Raw genomic sequence first — 14,002 nt, 5'->3', positions numbered from 1 at the left:
CCCCCCCCCCCTCTCTCTCTCTCTCTCTCTCTCTCTCTCTCTCTCTCTCAGTTTACTTTCACTTATGGCTTAATGGTGTGGTAGCAGGTTATTTCCAACATGAAAAGGTATTGTAGCCGACATTTTACCTTACAGTTTGTCGTGTATTATTGTTCAACACATTAATGTGTCCTGTTGATTGATTTAACTGTAATAAGACAATCATACAGAAGATAGGAGGGGTGCAGGTATGTGAAGAAACTCACTGTTTAGGTTCAAAACATTATACAACGTCTCTATCAGTGTTTATTATTTGTTGTAAAACTCTCTGCCACAGACTTTGAATTGGCCAGAGAGATTTGGTAATAGAGGTAATATGACCATCTTTAATTACATTAGGGTTGGATTAAAGCACCCTCTAGTGGTACATTATGTTTACAGCTTCTTGAGGCCTAGTGTTAAACAGCACAAACCCAGAGCAGCTTCACACCGTGTGTGCTGCTGTCACACAGCTTTCCTTCAGCTCCATAACAGAGAGTAAAGGTCTTCACAGAAGCCATAATACTTTTTTTACCTGGTCATTTCTGAGGAATGAGGATCCACCTGCTACTGTGGCTGGTTGGCTCAAATCTTCTTCTCTGTCTAGGATCCAGCAGGAGAGGCCAGACCTCCATGAACACAGCTGTGTGTCCCTGACGAGTGACCGCTCAAAGGATGAACATAATGATTTCAAAGATGGATGCCTTTCTTCTGAGCAAAGGCAAGACTTGAATTGTTTCTGGTAAAGGTTTGCTGAGCATGCATGCTTTTTTCAGTTGCTCTTCTTCCTCACATACAGTATATTCAGCTATGCATTCACATGTGAGAGGCTTCCCATATGACCGATCTACTGTTGACACCATGACCTCCACCAAAGCAATACAGATAGTTTGGAGGCAGCTGGAGGAGGGAAGAGTTTGACTCATTTACTCTCCTCACACCAAGTCAGGCCCTCATAACCTGCTGATGAAAAGCTGCCTCTCTAACCTGTTCACTATCATCATTTTGTGCATCGTGCATTTCTATCAGGTTCCAGCAGGAGACAGCAGACTCCACCGAGCCCAGCAGTGTGTCCATGACGAGTGACCACTCAAAGGATGAATATGTTTATTTCAAAGATGGACACAATTCTGATGATCAAAGGTAATAAATGTGTGATCAAACAGACGGGCTTGTTGTTATCGGAGTATCAGTGATGACTGATAGATTTGGTCCGGTCCTCTTTCAAAACATCAGAGTAATAACAGCATTTATAGCACATTTCACCTTGTGTTGGTACCAGGATCCAGAGGAGAGAGAGAGAGAGAGAGAGAGAGACAGAGGCAGAGAGAGAGAGAGAGAGAGAGAGAGAGAGAGAGAGAGAGAGAGAGAGTATGACAATACACTATATTTCCCCCTCAGAGATGACCAGGAGATGTCAGAGGTTCTCAGTGGTCAGTCTGCCCCAGTGCATCAAACAGACGTGGACTCCAGGAGAAGAATGACGCAGGAGGAGCTGGCTGACTATCTGCACAGCAGTAAGAAGCTTTTAATTTAACCTCCACTAATTTCTTTCTTTCTTTCTTTCTTTCTTTCTTTCTTTCTTTCTTTCTTTCTTTCTTTCTTTCTTTCTTTCTTTCTTTCTTTCTTTCTTTCTTTCTTTCTTTCTTTTCTTTCTTCCTCTCATTTCCAAACCATTGTAATTGTCTACATACAATCTCAATGGATAATCTGGTAAAATGATTAACTGGTTAGGTTAATGTGGGCATACATTGCTGAACTCAGTGATTTACATTACAATTACATTTGTCATATTCAGTGTAACTAACATCTACTCATTGATGTTATTTGATGTTTGTTCATTCAGTGTGCCAGTGCCAGCGTGAACACAAGTCAAATCTGAAGCAGAAGTTTCAGTGTATGTTTGATTGGATTGCCAGAGCAGGAAACCCAACACTTCTGAATCAGATCTACACAGAGCTTGACATCACAGAGGGAGGGAGTGGAGAGGTCAATGATGAACATGAGATCAGACAGATTGAAGCAGCATCCAGGAAACCAGCGAGACCAGAAACAACAATCAAATGTGAAGACATCTTTAAACCCTTACCTGGAAGAGACAAACCAAACAGAACAGTGATGACAATGGGGGTGGCTGGCATTGGGAAAACAGTCTTAACGCAGAAGTTCACTCTGGACTGGGCTGAAGACAAAGCCAACCAGGATATACAGTTCACATTTCCATTCACTTTCCGAGAGCTGAATGTGCTGAAAGGAAAAAAGTACAACTTGGTGGAACTTCTTCATCACTTCTTTCCTGTGACCAAAGAAGCAGGAATCTGCAGTTTTGACGAGTTCCAGGTTCTGTTCATCTTTGACGGTCTGGATGAGTGTCGATTTCCTCTAGACTTCCAGAACAACGCGATCCTGACTGATGTTACAGAGTCAACCTCAGTGGATGTACTGCTGACAAACCTCATCAATGGGAAACTGCTCCCCCTTGCTCGCCGATGGATAACCACACGACCTGCAGCAGCCAACCAGATCCCTCCTGAGTGTGTTGACATGGTGACAGAGGTGAGAGGCTTCACTGACCTACAGAAGGAGGAGTACTTCAGGAAGATATTCACAGATGAGGAGCAGGCCAGCAGAATCATCTACCACATCAAGACTTCTTCACGAAGCCTCCGCATCATGTGCCACATCCCAGTATTCTGCTGGATCACTGCTACAGTTCTGAAGGATCTGTTGAAAACCAGTGAGAGAGGAGTGATGCCCACGACCCTGACTGAGATGTACATCCACTTCCTGGTGGTTCAGTCCAAACAGAGGAACGCCAAGTATCATGGGAGAGCTGAGAGAGATCCACTCTGGACTCCAGAGAGCAGGAAGATGGTTAAAACTCTGGGAAAACTGGCTTTTGAGCAGCTGGAGAAAGGCAACCTGATCTTCTATGAAGCCGACCTGACAGAGTGTGACATTGATATCAGAGCAGCCTCAGTGTACTCTGGAGTGTTCACAGAGATCTTTAAAGAGGAGCGTGGGCTGTACCAGGAAAAGGTCTTCTCCTTTGTCCATCTGAGCATCCAGGAGTTTCTGGCTGCTGTTTATGTCTTTCTGTCATTCATCCACACCGGCCACAATCTACTCAGAGATAAACAGGTAACTGCCCCACCATCCAGGCCAAAGGGAAAAGGAAACAAATCTAAAGTAAAACTCTTCTACGAGAGTGCTGTGAACAAGGCCTTACAGAGTCCAAATGGACACCTGGACTTGTTCCTCCGCTTCCTCCTGGGTCTTTCACTGCAGACCAATCAGACTCTCCTACGAGGCCTGCTGAACCAGACAGGAAGTCTCTCACAGACCAAAACAGTCCACTACATCAAGAAGAAGATCAGAGAGAATCCTTCTCCAGAGAGAAGCATCAATCTGTTCCATTGTCTGAATGAGCTGAATGACCGTTCTCTAGTGGAGGAGATCCAACAGAACCTGAGATCAGGAAGTCTCTCAACAGAAAAACTCTCCTCTGCTCAGTGGTCAGCTCTGGTCTTCATCTTACTGTCATCAGAAGAGAAGCTGGACGTGTTTGACCAGAAGAAATACTCTACTTCAGAGGAGGCTCTTCTGAGGCTGCTGCCAGTGGTCAAAGCCTCCAATAAAGCTCTGTAGGTGCACAGTTAACTGGATTTATTCTAAACATCAACTGTCATGTGTTCTACATGAAAGGAAAAACATATTGGAATAATATCTATATATTGGCAATATATATATATATAATATTTAATAATAATATATTTATTAATAATATATATATATATATATATATATATATATATATATATATATATATATATATATATATATATATATATATATATATATTTATTTATTTATTTATTTATTTATTTATTTATCTATCACTAATGCTTCTTTAGGCTAAGTGGCTGTAAGCTGTCCGAGAGAAACTGTGAAGCTCTGGCCTCAGTACTCCGCTCCCGGTCCTCTACTCTGAGAGAGCTGGACCTGAGTGACAATGACCTGGAAAATTCTAGAGTGAGGCTTCTTTCTGCTGGACTGGAGAGTCCACACTGTAGACTGGAAAGTCTCAGGTATTTATGTATTTATGTATTTATTTATGTATGTATGTATGTATGTATGTATGTATGTATGTATGTATGTATGTATGTATGTGCTTGTAACCGAGGTCAATCAGCGTTGATTCCTCGTGAGTCCTGAGTAGTAGCGAGTGGATTGGTTAAACTCACTCCCCAGTATAAAGGCATGTTAATCAGCTTCGCCAAGGGAGCTAGCTCTCTTGGCGTTGCCGTTAACATGTCAGACTCCCAAGCCGAAGGTCGGCGGTTCGTACCCAAGCCCTTAACATGGGTTGCTGCAAGTACCACCTACACAACGCCGTTACATGTTTCTATTGCTTCCCATCATTTGATGTAATTATTGTAAGTAATTGTTTGTGGTTTTCTGTAAAGCATAACATAGCATAATGCCATTTAGTGGATTATTTTTCCAGATCACCTCATGTGTGCATACACGTTTAGCTTGGATGAAGCCAGTGAACACTTTGTTTATACTTGCTTTCATATCTTTTTATGTCCATTGAGGCTGAGCGGCTGTAAACTGTCAGAGAGAAGCTGTGAAGCTCTGGCCTCAGTTCTCAGCTCCCAGTCATCTAGTCTGAGAGAGCTGGACCTGAGTAACAACCCCCTTCAAGATTCAGGACTGAAACTGCTGTCTGGTGGACTAGAGAGTCCACACTGTAGACTGGAAACTCTCAGGTCAGTATTCTTCAACCTGTTCAACCAAAATAAAAACAAATGCTTCATACAGGTTCAAATAAACACATGGGACTTTCCTTCTCGTGTGATTTTCAACCCAGCTGTGATACCAACATTTAGCAGTACATTTAGCACATCTAGCTTTCCTTGATTCTATTTAGATATATCCCCTACTTGTTGCCTCTGTTCCTGAGACCTAAAATAGCAGAAAGGGCTAATATGGTATGTTTCTGTCACATTCAGGGACAACTCAACAACAAACTGCAACAAATGAAAACACAAATCACATCGTGTCAACTACTTGTATTTGCTCTCACTCCACTATATACAATCTGATGAGACAAATACATTGGTGTGTGTGTGTGTGTGTGTGTGTGTGTGTGTGTGTGTGTGTGTGTGCGTGCGCGTGCCTGCGTGTGTGTGTGTGTGTGTGTGTAGGCTGTCGGGCTGTCTGGTCACAGAGGAAGGCTGTGCTTCTCTGGCCTCAGCTCTGAGCTCCAACCCCTCCCATCTGAGAGAGCTGGACCTGAGCCACAATCATCCAGGAGACTCAGCAGTGAAGCTGTTGTCTGCTGGACTGCAGGATCCACGCTGCGGACTGGACACGCTCAGGTATGGAGAGGCATATTGTTTATTTAATGTCCATGTTTCCATGATCAAAGAGAATATGGTGGTATGACTGTTCATCCCTCTACTCCCAGGCTGGACCATGATAGACTGAGCAGGTTGAAATCCGGTCTGATTAAATGTAAGGTGTTTAGTTTATTCATGAAAACAGATCAGCACACATTCAACTATTTTATTGTGCAGCTCTGTGTTTCCTTCTGTATATTCCAATCTGTGTCTTGTTCTTCCCATCAGATGCCTGTGAACTCACACTGGACCCAAACACAGCAAACATAAAGCTCTCTCTGTCTGAGGACAACAGAAAGGTGACAGAGGTGAAAGAGAAGCAGCCATATCCTGATCACCCAGAGAGATTTGACTGCAGGGAACAGGTGCTGTGTAGAAATGGTCTGACTGGGCGCTGTTACTGGGAGGTTGATTGGAAAGGAGGCGCTTATATAGGAGTGACATACAGAGGAATCAGAAGGACAGGATATGGTCTTGACTGCAGTGTTGGAGGGAATGACAAGTCCTGGAGTTTGTTGTGCTATAATAACCATTACTCAGGCTGTCACGATAACACATCAACAGACATACAAATCACCCCATCCTCCTGTAACTCTGGCAGAGTAGCAGTGTATCTGGACTGGCCTGCTGGCACTCTGTCCTTCTATAGCGTCTCCTCTGACATACTGATCCACCTCCACACCTTCCAATCCACATTCACTGAACCCCTCTACCCTGGGTTTAGGTTTGGGTTTGGGTGGTTTGGTTCCAGAGTATCTCTGTGTCAGTAGGCAAAACCTGACGCTTTGTCATGTACCTTTGGATTTGGACGGTACCCGTGCACTTTGTAATTGGATGCACACAGTTGGGGTGAGGTACCCTGCTGCCCTGGGGTTTGGGTTAGGCAAAGATCGGCCACTTGGTTGGGGTTAATGGGTCATTGGGATAAGGTTAGGTGGGAGATTAAAGGTTGTGAGAAAAGCAGAACTCAGTGTGGGGCTCGAACAAATTAGTTGGAGCAAAATAATTGTCTGTATTTTGAAAGTCTGGGGTCACTAGAGTTTTGTGACGTCAAAGTGGGGTCATGAGCCAAAAAAGGGTTGGGAGCCCCTTAAGGAAATGTTTTCATGTTACAGACTCATGTCTGTCAAATAATTACAGAACTGTAACAATAAATAATTTTAGAACATACCACTACTCTTGTTTTTTGAGGCATTTTATTGCCATTTATTTTATTTTATTATAAATTTGTTGTTGCCGTCACAAAAACTACTAATCACAAAAGGCATTATTGATATTATTGTTTATTTATTATTATAGCATATTGTTAATTTGTATAGCATATTCATATTGGAATGAAACCACTGTTAGAATCAGTTCCATGTTCTACTCATCGATCGAATTCTCTAAATACATAAGTAGATGTTTGTCTGCAACATGGTGACGTTCCCTCAATGTCAAACAACTTCCGTTTGGTTAAACAATAAATTCCCATACCGGGAGTCGAACCCGGGCCGCCTGGGTGAAAACCAGGAATCGTGACCGCTAGACCATATGGGACCTTCAACAACACACTACACCAGTTCAAAGCAGTCAGCAGCACCTTCCCATGCAGATTATCATATCAAGCTGCGTGCATATTAGGCTAAAAGCTGTTTGTTTAGGCTATTTGTAGCATAGTGGCTAAATGAAACTGATCTGAAAAGTATATATTAATGTGTAATGTTGGAGTATTGTGGGTGTCTATCAGCAGTTCCTTCCCCAGCTGCTGCTACATTTGTCTGTTGTGTGAAACTAGATGCTCACTTGTTTCACACATCTTTTCTTCCAGCATTTATATAATGAAAATGTACACAAATAAATTTTCAGTCTGTATTTTCATGTCCTCGCCAAGGCTTGTTGTCTGTACTGTATAAGTTATTCTTTCACTTGGATCAACACACTGGAGTAGAGCATATTAATAAACTCTGTCAGTGTTTCTTTCATTGTTTTCTTGAACAGCCCTTCCCATACCGGGAGTTGAACCCGGGCCGCCTGGGTGAAAACCAGGAATCCTGACCGCTAGACCATATGGGACCTTCAACACTCATCAAACTATAGGCTATGTTGATCTAATTATCTTAGATTTTTTTTACAGTCTTTTGTTTGTAGCCTAATTGATTGCAATTAATGGTGGATACTGTAACACTTTTTACAGTTCTTTGAAGGTAATAAACAAAATATCCTAATTACAAAACAGAAAAGATTTTAGAAATTACCGCTGCAACTTTGAGGCATTTTATTTTATATTTTGTATTGTCTATTTAATTTTTGTTACCTTAACATCTAGTATTATTAATAATAATACATAAAACATTGTTTAAATTATTGTTATTATTTATGCTTAATGCTTATTTATATAGGATATTCATATTGGAACAAGCAAAATAGTCCCCCAGTAGTTCCATCCTAGGTCAGTCCCATTCCTTGTCAATGCCGCCCCCTAGCGGCACAAAGTCAATGTTACAGTGTGACTAACATAATAGCTAAGGGACAGAGACCGATCCATAGTCCTCCCTGTGGTGGGGGACAATGAGACCACTTCTACAATCAGTTCCATGTTCATTACACTCTTTGATCCAATTCTCTAAACTAGTGGAATAGCCGTCCCTGTGTCACATCCGTTACAGCACAATCACTGGCCATTTAGTCTGGCCTCGCTCAGTGAGTTAGCATGCCTCCTCTCTCTCCTCAGAGGGCTTTCATAGTCCACTTCCCTGGCTGACAAAATTACATGACTTTTCCAAAACTTTCCAGGATTTTACTCATTTGATTACTTTTCCAGGCCTGGAAAAGAAGATTTCGAAATTCCATGACTTCTCCAGGTTTTCCATGACGGTGGGAACCCTGTGAAGTAGTCAAGGCCAAGGGTCAGGTGACCTTCCCTCGGTGTGTGTGCGTTACTCAAAGAAAGAAAGAGGCGGGGCATCTTTCTTTATTTCCACTGACAGTTTTTATTTTTTATTTGTTCTGGTAACGCAGTTTTGTCCCGTAAAAGACGTCTAGCAAGAGGATCCAGTTCAGCTCTGAGCAGACCATACCTCAGCGACACACATTCACGCACACTCGCGTACTCTCGCTCTCTCTCACACACACACACACACACACACAATGCCAATGACACTTTTTCCACCTAGTAATTCTGGTCTGCTACAAATATATCCATCATACAATATTTACACACACATACAAATATATACAGAAACGTGCACTCGGGGACAATCACACGCACACACACTCTCTCAGTACATACAGACAGTCTGGAAGGTGCAGGTCATGTGGGCTTTTCGTGGACCAGGCAGCAGAGATGTGTTGGAGTGCCCCCTGCAGGTCTCTCAAGGCTACAGCGAGCAGCCAGTCAGGGCATGAACAACCCCCCATACAGGAAGAGAGGATTCTACCACACACTGAAAGACCTCAGAGTTGCTCCACTTCTGACCTTTAAAGCAGAGATTCTCAACCTTTGGGCGTACCAGTGGCTCACCTGGTAAAATGCGTACCACTAAGAGTTAGTTCTTCACACGGCCGACCTGGGTTCGAATCTGACCCACCTTTCCTATCTATCTAGTCCTTTCCCATAAAGGCAAAAAAAAATTACATAAATAATAAAATAAAAAATCGAGATTGTCAAACTTTTTCATATCAAGGACCCATAATTTAGTCCTCCACATTATGGCCTCGAACCCCAATTTGATGACGTTTTGTCTCTTGGACCCAAATATGAGAATCTTTTTATTACTATAAAGTATTTTGTCCAGAATTCCATGACTGTCTGTATTGTAGGACTCAACGACCCCTGGCGATCCCCGGACCCCATGTTGAGAACCAGTGCTTTAAAGTATGGTAATAATCTGCAACCTTTTCAAATAAATAAATAAATGTCCATTTTGCAACTTTCTATCACCGACTGCTATAACACAACAGTGACTAGATCCAGTACATAAAGCTTCTCCTCTGTTCCAAACAGCCAGTGTCCAGTCGCTCTGCACAGGAAGTGATGCATTTGACTCATCAAATCCTGACATGTGGTCAGGACCCTCCTTGGTGTCCCTTGTTAACGCACTGAGTAGTCCTTTTTCAATGCCACCGGACAAAGATGGGGACTAAAGAAAAGAGGGATCTGACAGATGACTCCTTGATCAACAGCAGGTGACCCCTGCCTGTCAGTGTGCGGTATAACACTTCCTGTTTGTCTTGTTGCTTTCTTCCTGATAGCGTTCCTTCACCTCGACTCTTCTGAGGCCTGGCCCCCCCGCTTTGACATCTTGGGAGTTTCCCGGCGGGGGCGCGGACCTCGAAACTCACCCAAAGCGACATTTCACTCACAAAATGTTCAATGTTTTTTCAACTTCATTGTTCCGGTTGTAACGTCATCAAGGTAACATCGCAGTATGGTAGTAGTCATGGTAAGCCTTTTCTTCAGTTTTTTTAGATTGCCGGTCAAGTCGCCTTTAGGATCCTAATGCTTCCCAGTGTGACAATTACAGATTCCCTGGGCCTATTGCTGTGCAAGCTGCTCATTGGCCAATGTCACCGCCTGTCCATATAGCCCACTCAAATACTATGAATGAGGAAATGGCATAAATATTAACAAAGGAGATTGTTTTTACTATTGCATTGACTCATTGGAAAATCAAAACTCTCTTCATCCCCATTTTTAATTAATGTCTGATAGTCTGCATTGTACCCTCCAAAATTCAACATGACCATTCTGAATGACTGTTTTCCCTTCTCATTCTGAATGACTGTTTTCTCTTCTCATTCTGAATGACTGTTTTCTCTTCTCATTCTGAATGACTGTTTTCTCTTCTCATTCTGAATGACTGTTTTCTCTTCTCATTCTGAATGACTGTTTTCTCTCCTCATTCTGAATGACTGTTTTCTCTCCTCATTCTGAATGACTGTCTTCTCCTGGATGTTTGTGGTGTTAATTCTAGTGCTGAGAAGTCAAGATGCAAATATCTAACAGGAACTTTCTTTTCTTTTTACTGTCTGATGTCTGGATTACAGGAGGTTATCAATTAAAGGAGCCAGTGAGCATCAGGAAGAGCGGCACTTTTCTTTACATTTACCTCACTATATAGTGTTTTAATCTGTGTATTAACCTATGGGAAATATTGTAAATACACAGTACCACTGTGTTAGCACTGTGTTACAACAACGAGATGCCTACTTACGAAAATGCCATGTTTGTTTTTAGGTGTGCAGGATTATCGCCTCTCAGTACTGACAGTGTTACTCTGTACTTCTGATATTTTTCCATATGTTAATACACAGGTTCATATGTAGGAATAAGGTCATTGTAAAGTCAAGTGTTAATGATGAAGTGCCTTTTCATTTCAGGTTAAAGTTTGGAAGCAAAAGAATTCTAGAGGCGACAAAATATTTTACTACATTGTTGTTGTTTTTTAGCGAGTTAGCATCTTCGCTAACAGTCACTTTTCCTCAAGTTCAGCTGCTCAGCGATGACATCAACAGAGAGGCGGAGTCCCCACATCCCCTGTCCCTCCCCCACTCCCCGCGAGCCAATCGGAGAGCTTGGGGAGGGCGGATCATCTGAAACTCCGCCCGGATACAGACCCGAGCTGAGGGAGCTGACTGGCCCAGCCTCGTCTCTGGAGGAAGACTGTATCCAATTGCATGTGTGTGTCAGTCCTCAGGTCAGCTGTTCAGGTATCAAAAACAAAACAAAAACAACAAAAAAACACCTGGAAAGGGACAGAAGAAAGGAAACATTAACATTGTAGTATCATTAAAATGCTCCTCCTCGTAGAACGATCGCCAGGCATCAAAAGGCTGGATTATACTTCAAAAGCTTTATAGTCATTTTATGGAAACTGGTAAACATCAAAGTACTGTGTTCAGTTTACTGATTTCTGTCTTTTAAAGTTCATCATTCAACAGTTGCCTTTTGCTGCCATTTGGAGGCGCCAATGTATAAAGTTTCTGCATCTTTAAAGGTCAACTTGAACCTTTGGATGCTCTTACATCTCTATTCATAATCAGTCTGCTGGAAATATCTGGAGGTGACGTCAATTGTGTAATTGTAATAATCCAAAAATTATAATCACTCACTTTATCCAATCAGGCTCCAGCGCTACGTTTGAGACTCCACCCCCGGCTGGGTGTTCTGGTCCTGCCCCCTCTCCTTGATTGACAGGTACATCTCCTCCTCGGGGTCATAGTAGTAGAACTTCCTCAGATAGATGATCAGAGGCCTAGAGAGAGGGGGGGGGGAGAGAGAGAGAGATAAAGTATTAGTTACATTCTCATTTTTGTTATTACAATATGAAACAGATCTAATCTGGGGCAGCTCTTGAATGTGGCCGTTGCGGACCAGCTGTGTGCGTGTGTGTGTATGTGTGTGCGTGCATATGTGTGTGTGTGTGTGTGTGTGTGTGTATACGTTACAGCTGAACGATTTGGGGAAAATATCTAATTGCGATTGTACTGACAGATATTGTGATTTGATTTGCGATATAATAGACCAAAGATGACCTGCAACACTAAAATAACTTCTTTACAAGTCCATGAACCTAAGCAAATCATTAATTAATTGTAGCCTCTGCAATTTGAAAATTGTAGTTCATATTCAACCCTAAATCCAGTGATTTGTTCCGCTCTAGTACACGGTACACGTACGTGGGCAGGGGCAGCTCTTGGATGTGGTCGATGCGGACCAGCTGTGTGTGTGTGTGTGTGTGTGTGTGTGTGTGTGTGTGTACACGTACGTGGGCAGGGGCAGCTCTTGGATGTGGTCGATGCGGACCAACTGTCGGATGCAGAAGCGGCAGAGGTGCTGCAGGGACTTGACACTGCTGAACCGGGACACTGGGTACAGGAGCTGGACCGGAGTCGGAGGCAGGCCTGCACCACACACACACACACACACACACACACACACACACACACACACGGCTAGTTAGTTACTTTACATGGCAGTAAAACGCGACTGAATGACCAAATTGATTTAACTTTTAATCCTTTCGAGTAACACTGTTTCCATACGGACCCCCACCGTTGGTTAGTTATTTAGAAGGGATGGGCATTTCTAGCAAAAACACTATTCGAAATTCGCTGGCCAAATTCGAATTTAATTCGAATTTCGAAAAAAAAAAAAAAAATTAAAAAAAAAAAAAAAAAAAAAAAAAAAAAAAAAAAAAATTTTTTTTTTTTACATTGACATTTTCGAAAATAAAAAACAGTTTTGACAATCATGAGTGGTTGTGGTTCATTAAATATTTAGTAGGCTCAGGTCTGAGTGCCAAAGGGGTGCCAAAGTCACCCCCTCTCCCTCTTCATGGGATTTCATACGCCATTCATTTTTCCATAAACCTTGCTTAAAATGCTTATAGCGATTTGACTATACCGGTACTTAGAATCAGGGGAGACAATGCAACATTTCACTCAAAAAAAAAAAAAAAAAAAAAAAAATTTTTTTTTTCGAATTTCGAATTTCAATAATAAAAGTCGACCTTGATAATAACAACGATTATTCGAAAATTCGAAATTCGATGCCCATCCCTATTTAGAACGTGACTATATTTACAGTATAACGTACTCCCGTCTGAATACAGCCAGAGTGCTGAGGGGTTGTAGCTATTGCACAACAGACAGGTGAAAACCGTCTATACTGTACCCATGACTGCACCTTATGCCTGCTCTGGACCAGGCGTAATATTTACGCCCGGTCTTAGTGAGAAGAAGGCTTAAGCCCTGTTGGTGCAACCGGCGTAGCTGTTAGGTCGTAAAGTTACGACCGACTTAGCTTAAAGTCCCTGGAAACCAGAAATATTTCTTTATTATTTAGCATTTTGAGTTCATCACATCACAGGACCCTATGTTAATAAGCCACCAGCCAAATTTGAACGATGATGAACGTCGCAAAGTATATAAATTTAGGTTTGACAGTCTGGCAAAAGTCATGAGAATGAATTACTTTTTAGAGTGCATTTTCTCCCGCGGACTGTGTGGGCGTGTCCCGTCTGCAGCAGGGACATTTCTCTCCTCCGAGAGAGAGAGCGCGAGAGAGAGGGGGGGAGGGAAACGGAGAAAGAGAGATCCAGTGCGTGTGTCGAACACACACACACACACACACGGTGTGTGTGTGTGTGTGTGTGTGTGTGTGTGTGCGTGTGCGTGTGTTCGTTGCTCGGAGAGGGAGAGATGTTGCTGCGACTGCACAGCGCAGTGTGTGTGTGTATGTGTGAGTAACCTCGCGTCACCAGGCTGTGTGTCTCTCTCTGTGCTCTCTCTCACACTAGTCCCGAGAGAGAGAGAGAGAGGAGAGGAGAGGAGAGGAGAGAGAGAGAGAGAGAGAGAGAGAGAGAGAGAGAGAGAGAGCAGCATAGCGCTCGGCACAGAGTGGGAGGCAGACGGACAGACTGAGGGAGCGCTGTCACTGGGGGCAAAGAACAGACAAAAGGAGAAGGGCAGATTGCGCGCGTGTACAAAGGTTATATAGAGCTTATGACGTCATAAGCTCCTGCGTTTTAGCACCTCGCGCACTGCTGTCTTCAATGAGGAAGTACTTTGTAGAATCTTGTAGAAAAGTGTCGATT

At 42.8% G+C, this 14,002-nt stretch overlaps 2 protein-coding genes across 2 annotated transcripts in view; one reads left to right on the top strand and one right to left on the bottom strand.

The window, feature by feature from the left end:
• Positions 1–1,432: 1,432 nt before the first annotated feature.
• Positions 1,433–6,193, top strand: LOC310787895 (NLR family CARD domain-containing protein 3-like; the record flags this gene model as incomplete). Its single annotated transcript, XM_083649349.1, has 7 exons — positions 1,433–1,535; positions 1,865–3,662; positions 3,933–4,106; positions 4,617–4,790; positions 5,229–5,402; positions 5,492–5,538; positions 5,652–6,193. The coding sequence occupies 7 exons, from the start codon at positions 1,433–1,435 to the stop codon at positions 6,191–6,193; spliced, it is 3,012 nt and encodes a 1,003-aa protein (XP_083505475.1).
• A 2,270-nt stretch (positions 6,194–8,463) lies between these two features.
• LOC310787304 (uncharacterized protein) overlaps positions 8,464–14,002 on the bottom strand; it is a 22,997-nt gene continuing 17,458 nt past the window's right edge. Inside the window, exons 9-11 of the mRNA XM_083648689.1 lie at positions 12,173–12,308; positions 11,517–11,659; positions 8,464–11,149 (exon numbers count right to left, since the gene is read on the bottom strand). Of these exons, the coding sequence (XP_083504815.1) occupies positions 11,539–11,659; positions 12,173–12,308 (257 nt within the window). The 3' untranslated portion in view covers positions 8,464–11,149; positions 11,517–11,538. The remainder of the gene's footprint in view (positions 11,150–11,516; positions 11,660–12,172; positions 12,309–14,002) is intronic.

Source organism: Poromitra crassiceps (assembly GCF_964638095.1).
Source record: "Poromitra crassiceps genome assembly, chromosome: 13".
Lineage (NCBI taxonomy): Eukaryota > Metazoa > Chordata > Actinopteri > Beryciformes > Melamphaidae > Poromitra > Poromitra crassiceps.
The sequence above is the reverse complement of the archived record's forward strand: the minus strand, read 5'-3'. Positions and strand labels throughout refer to the sequence as shown.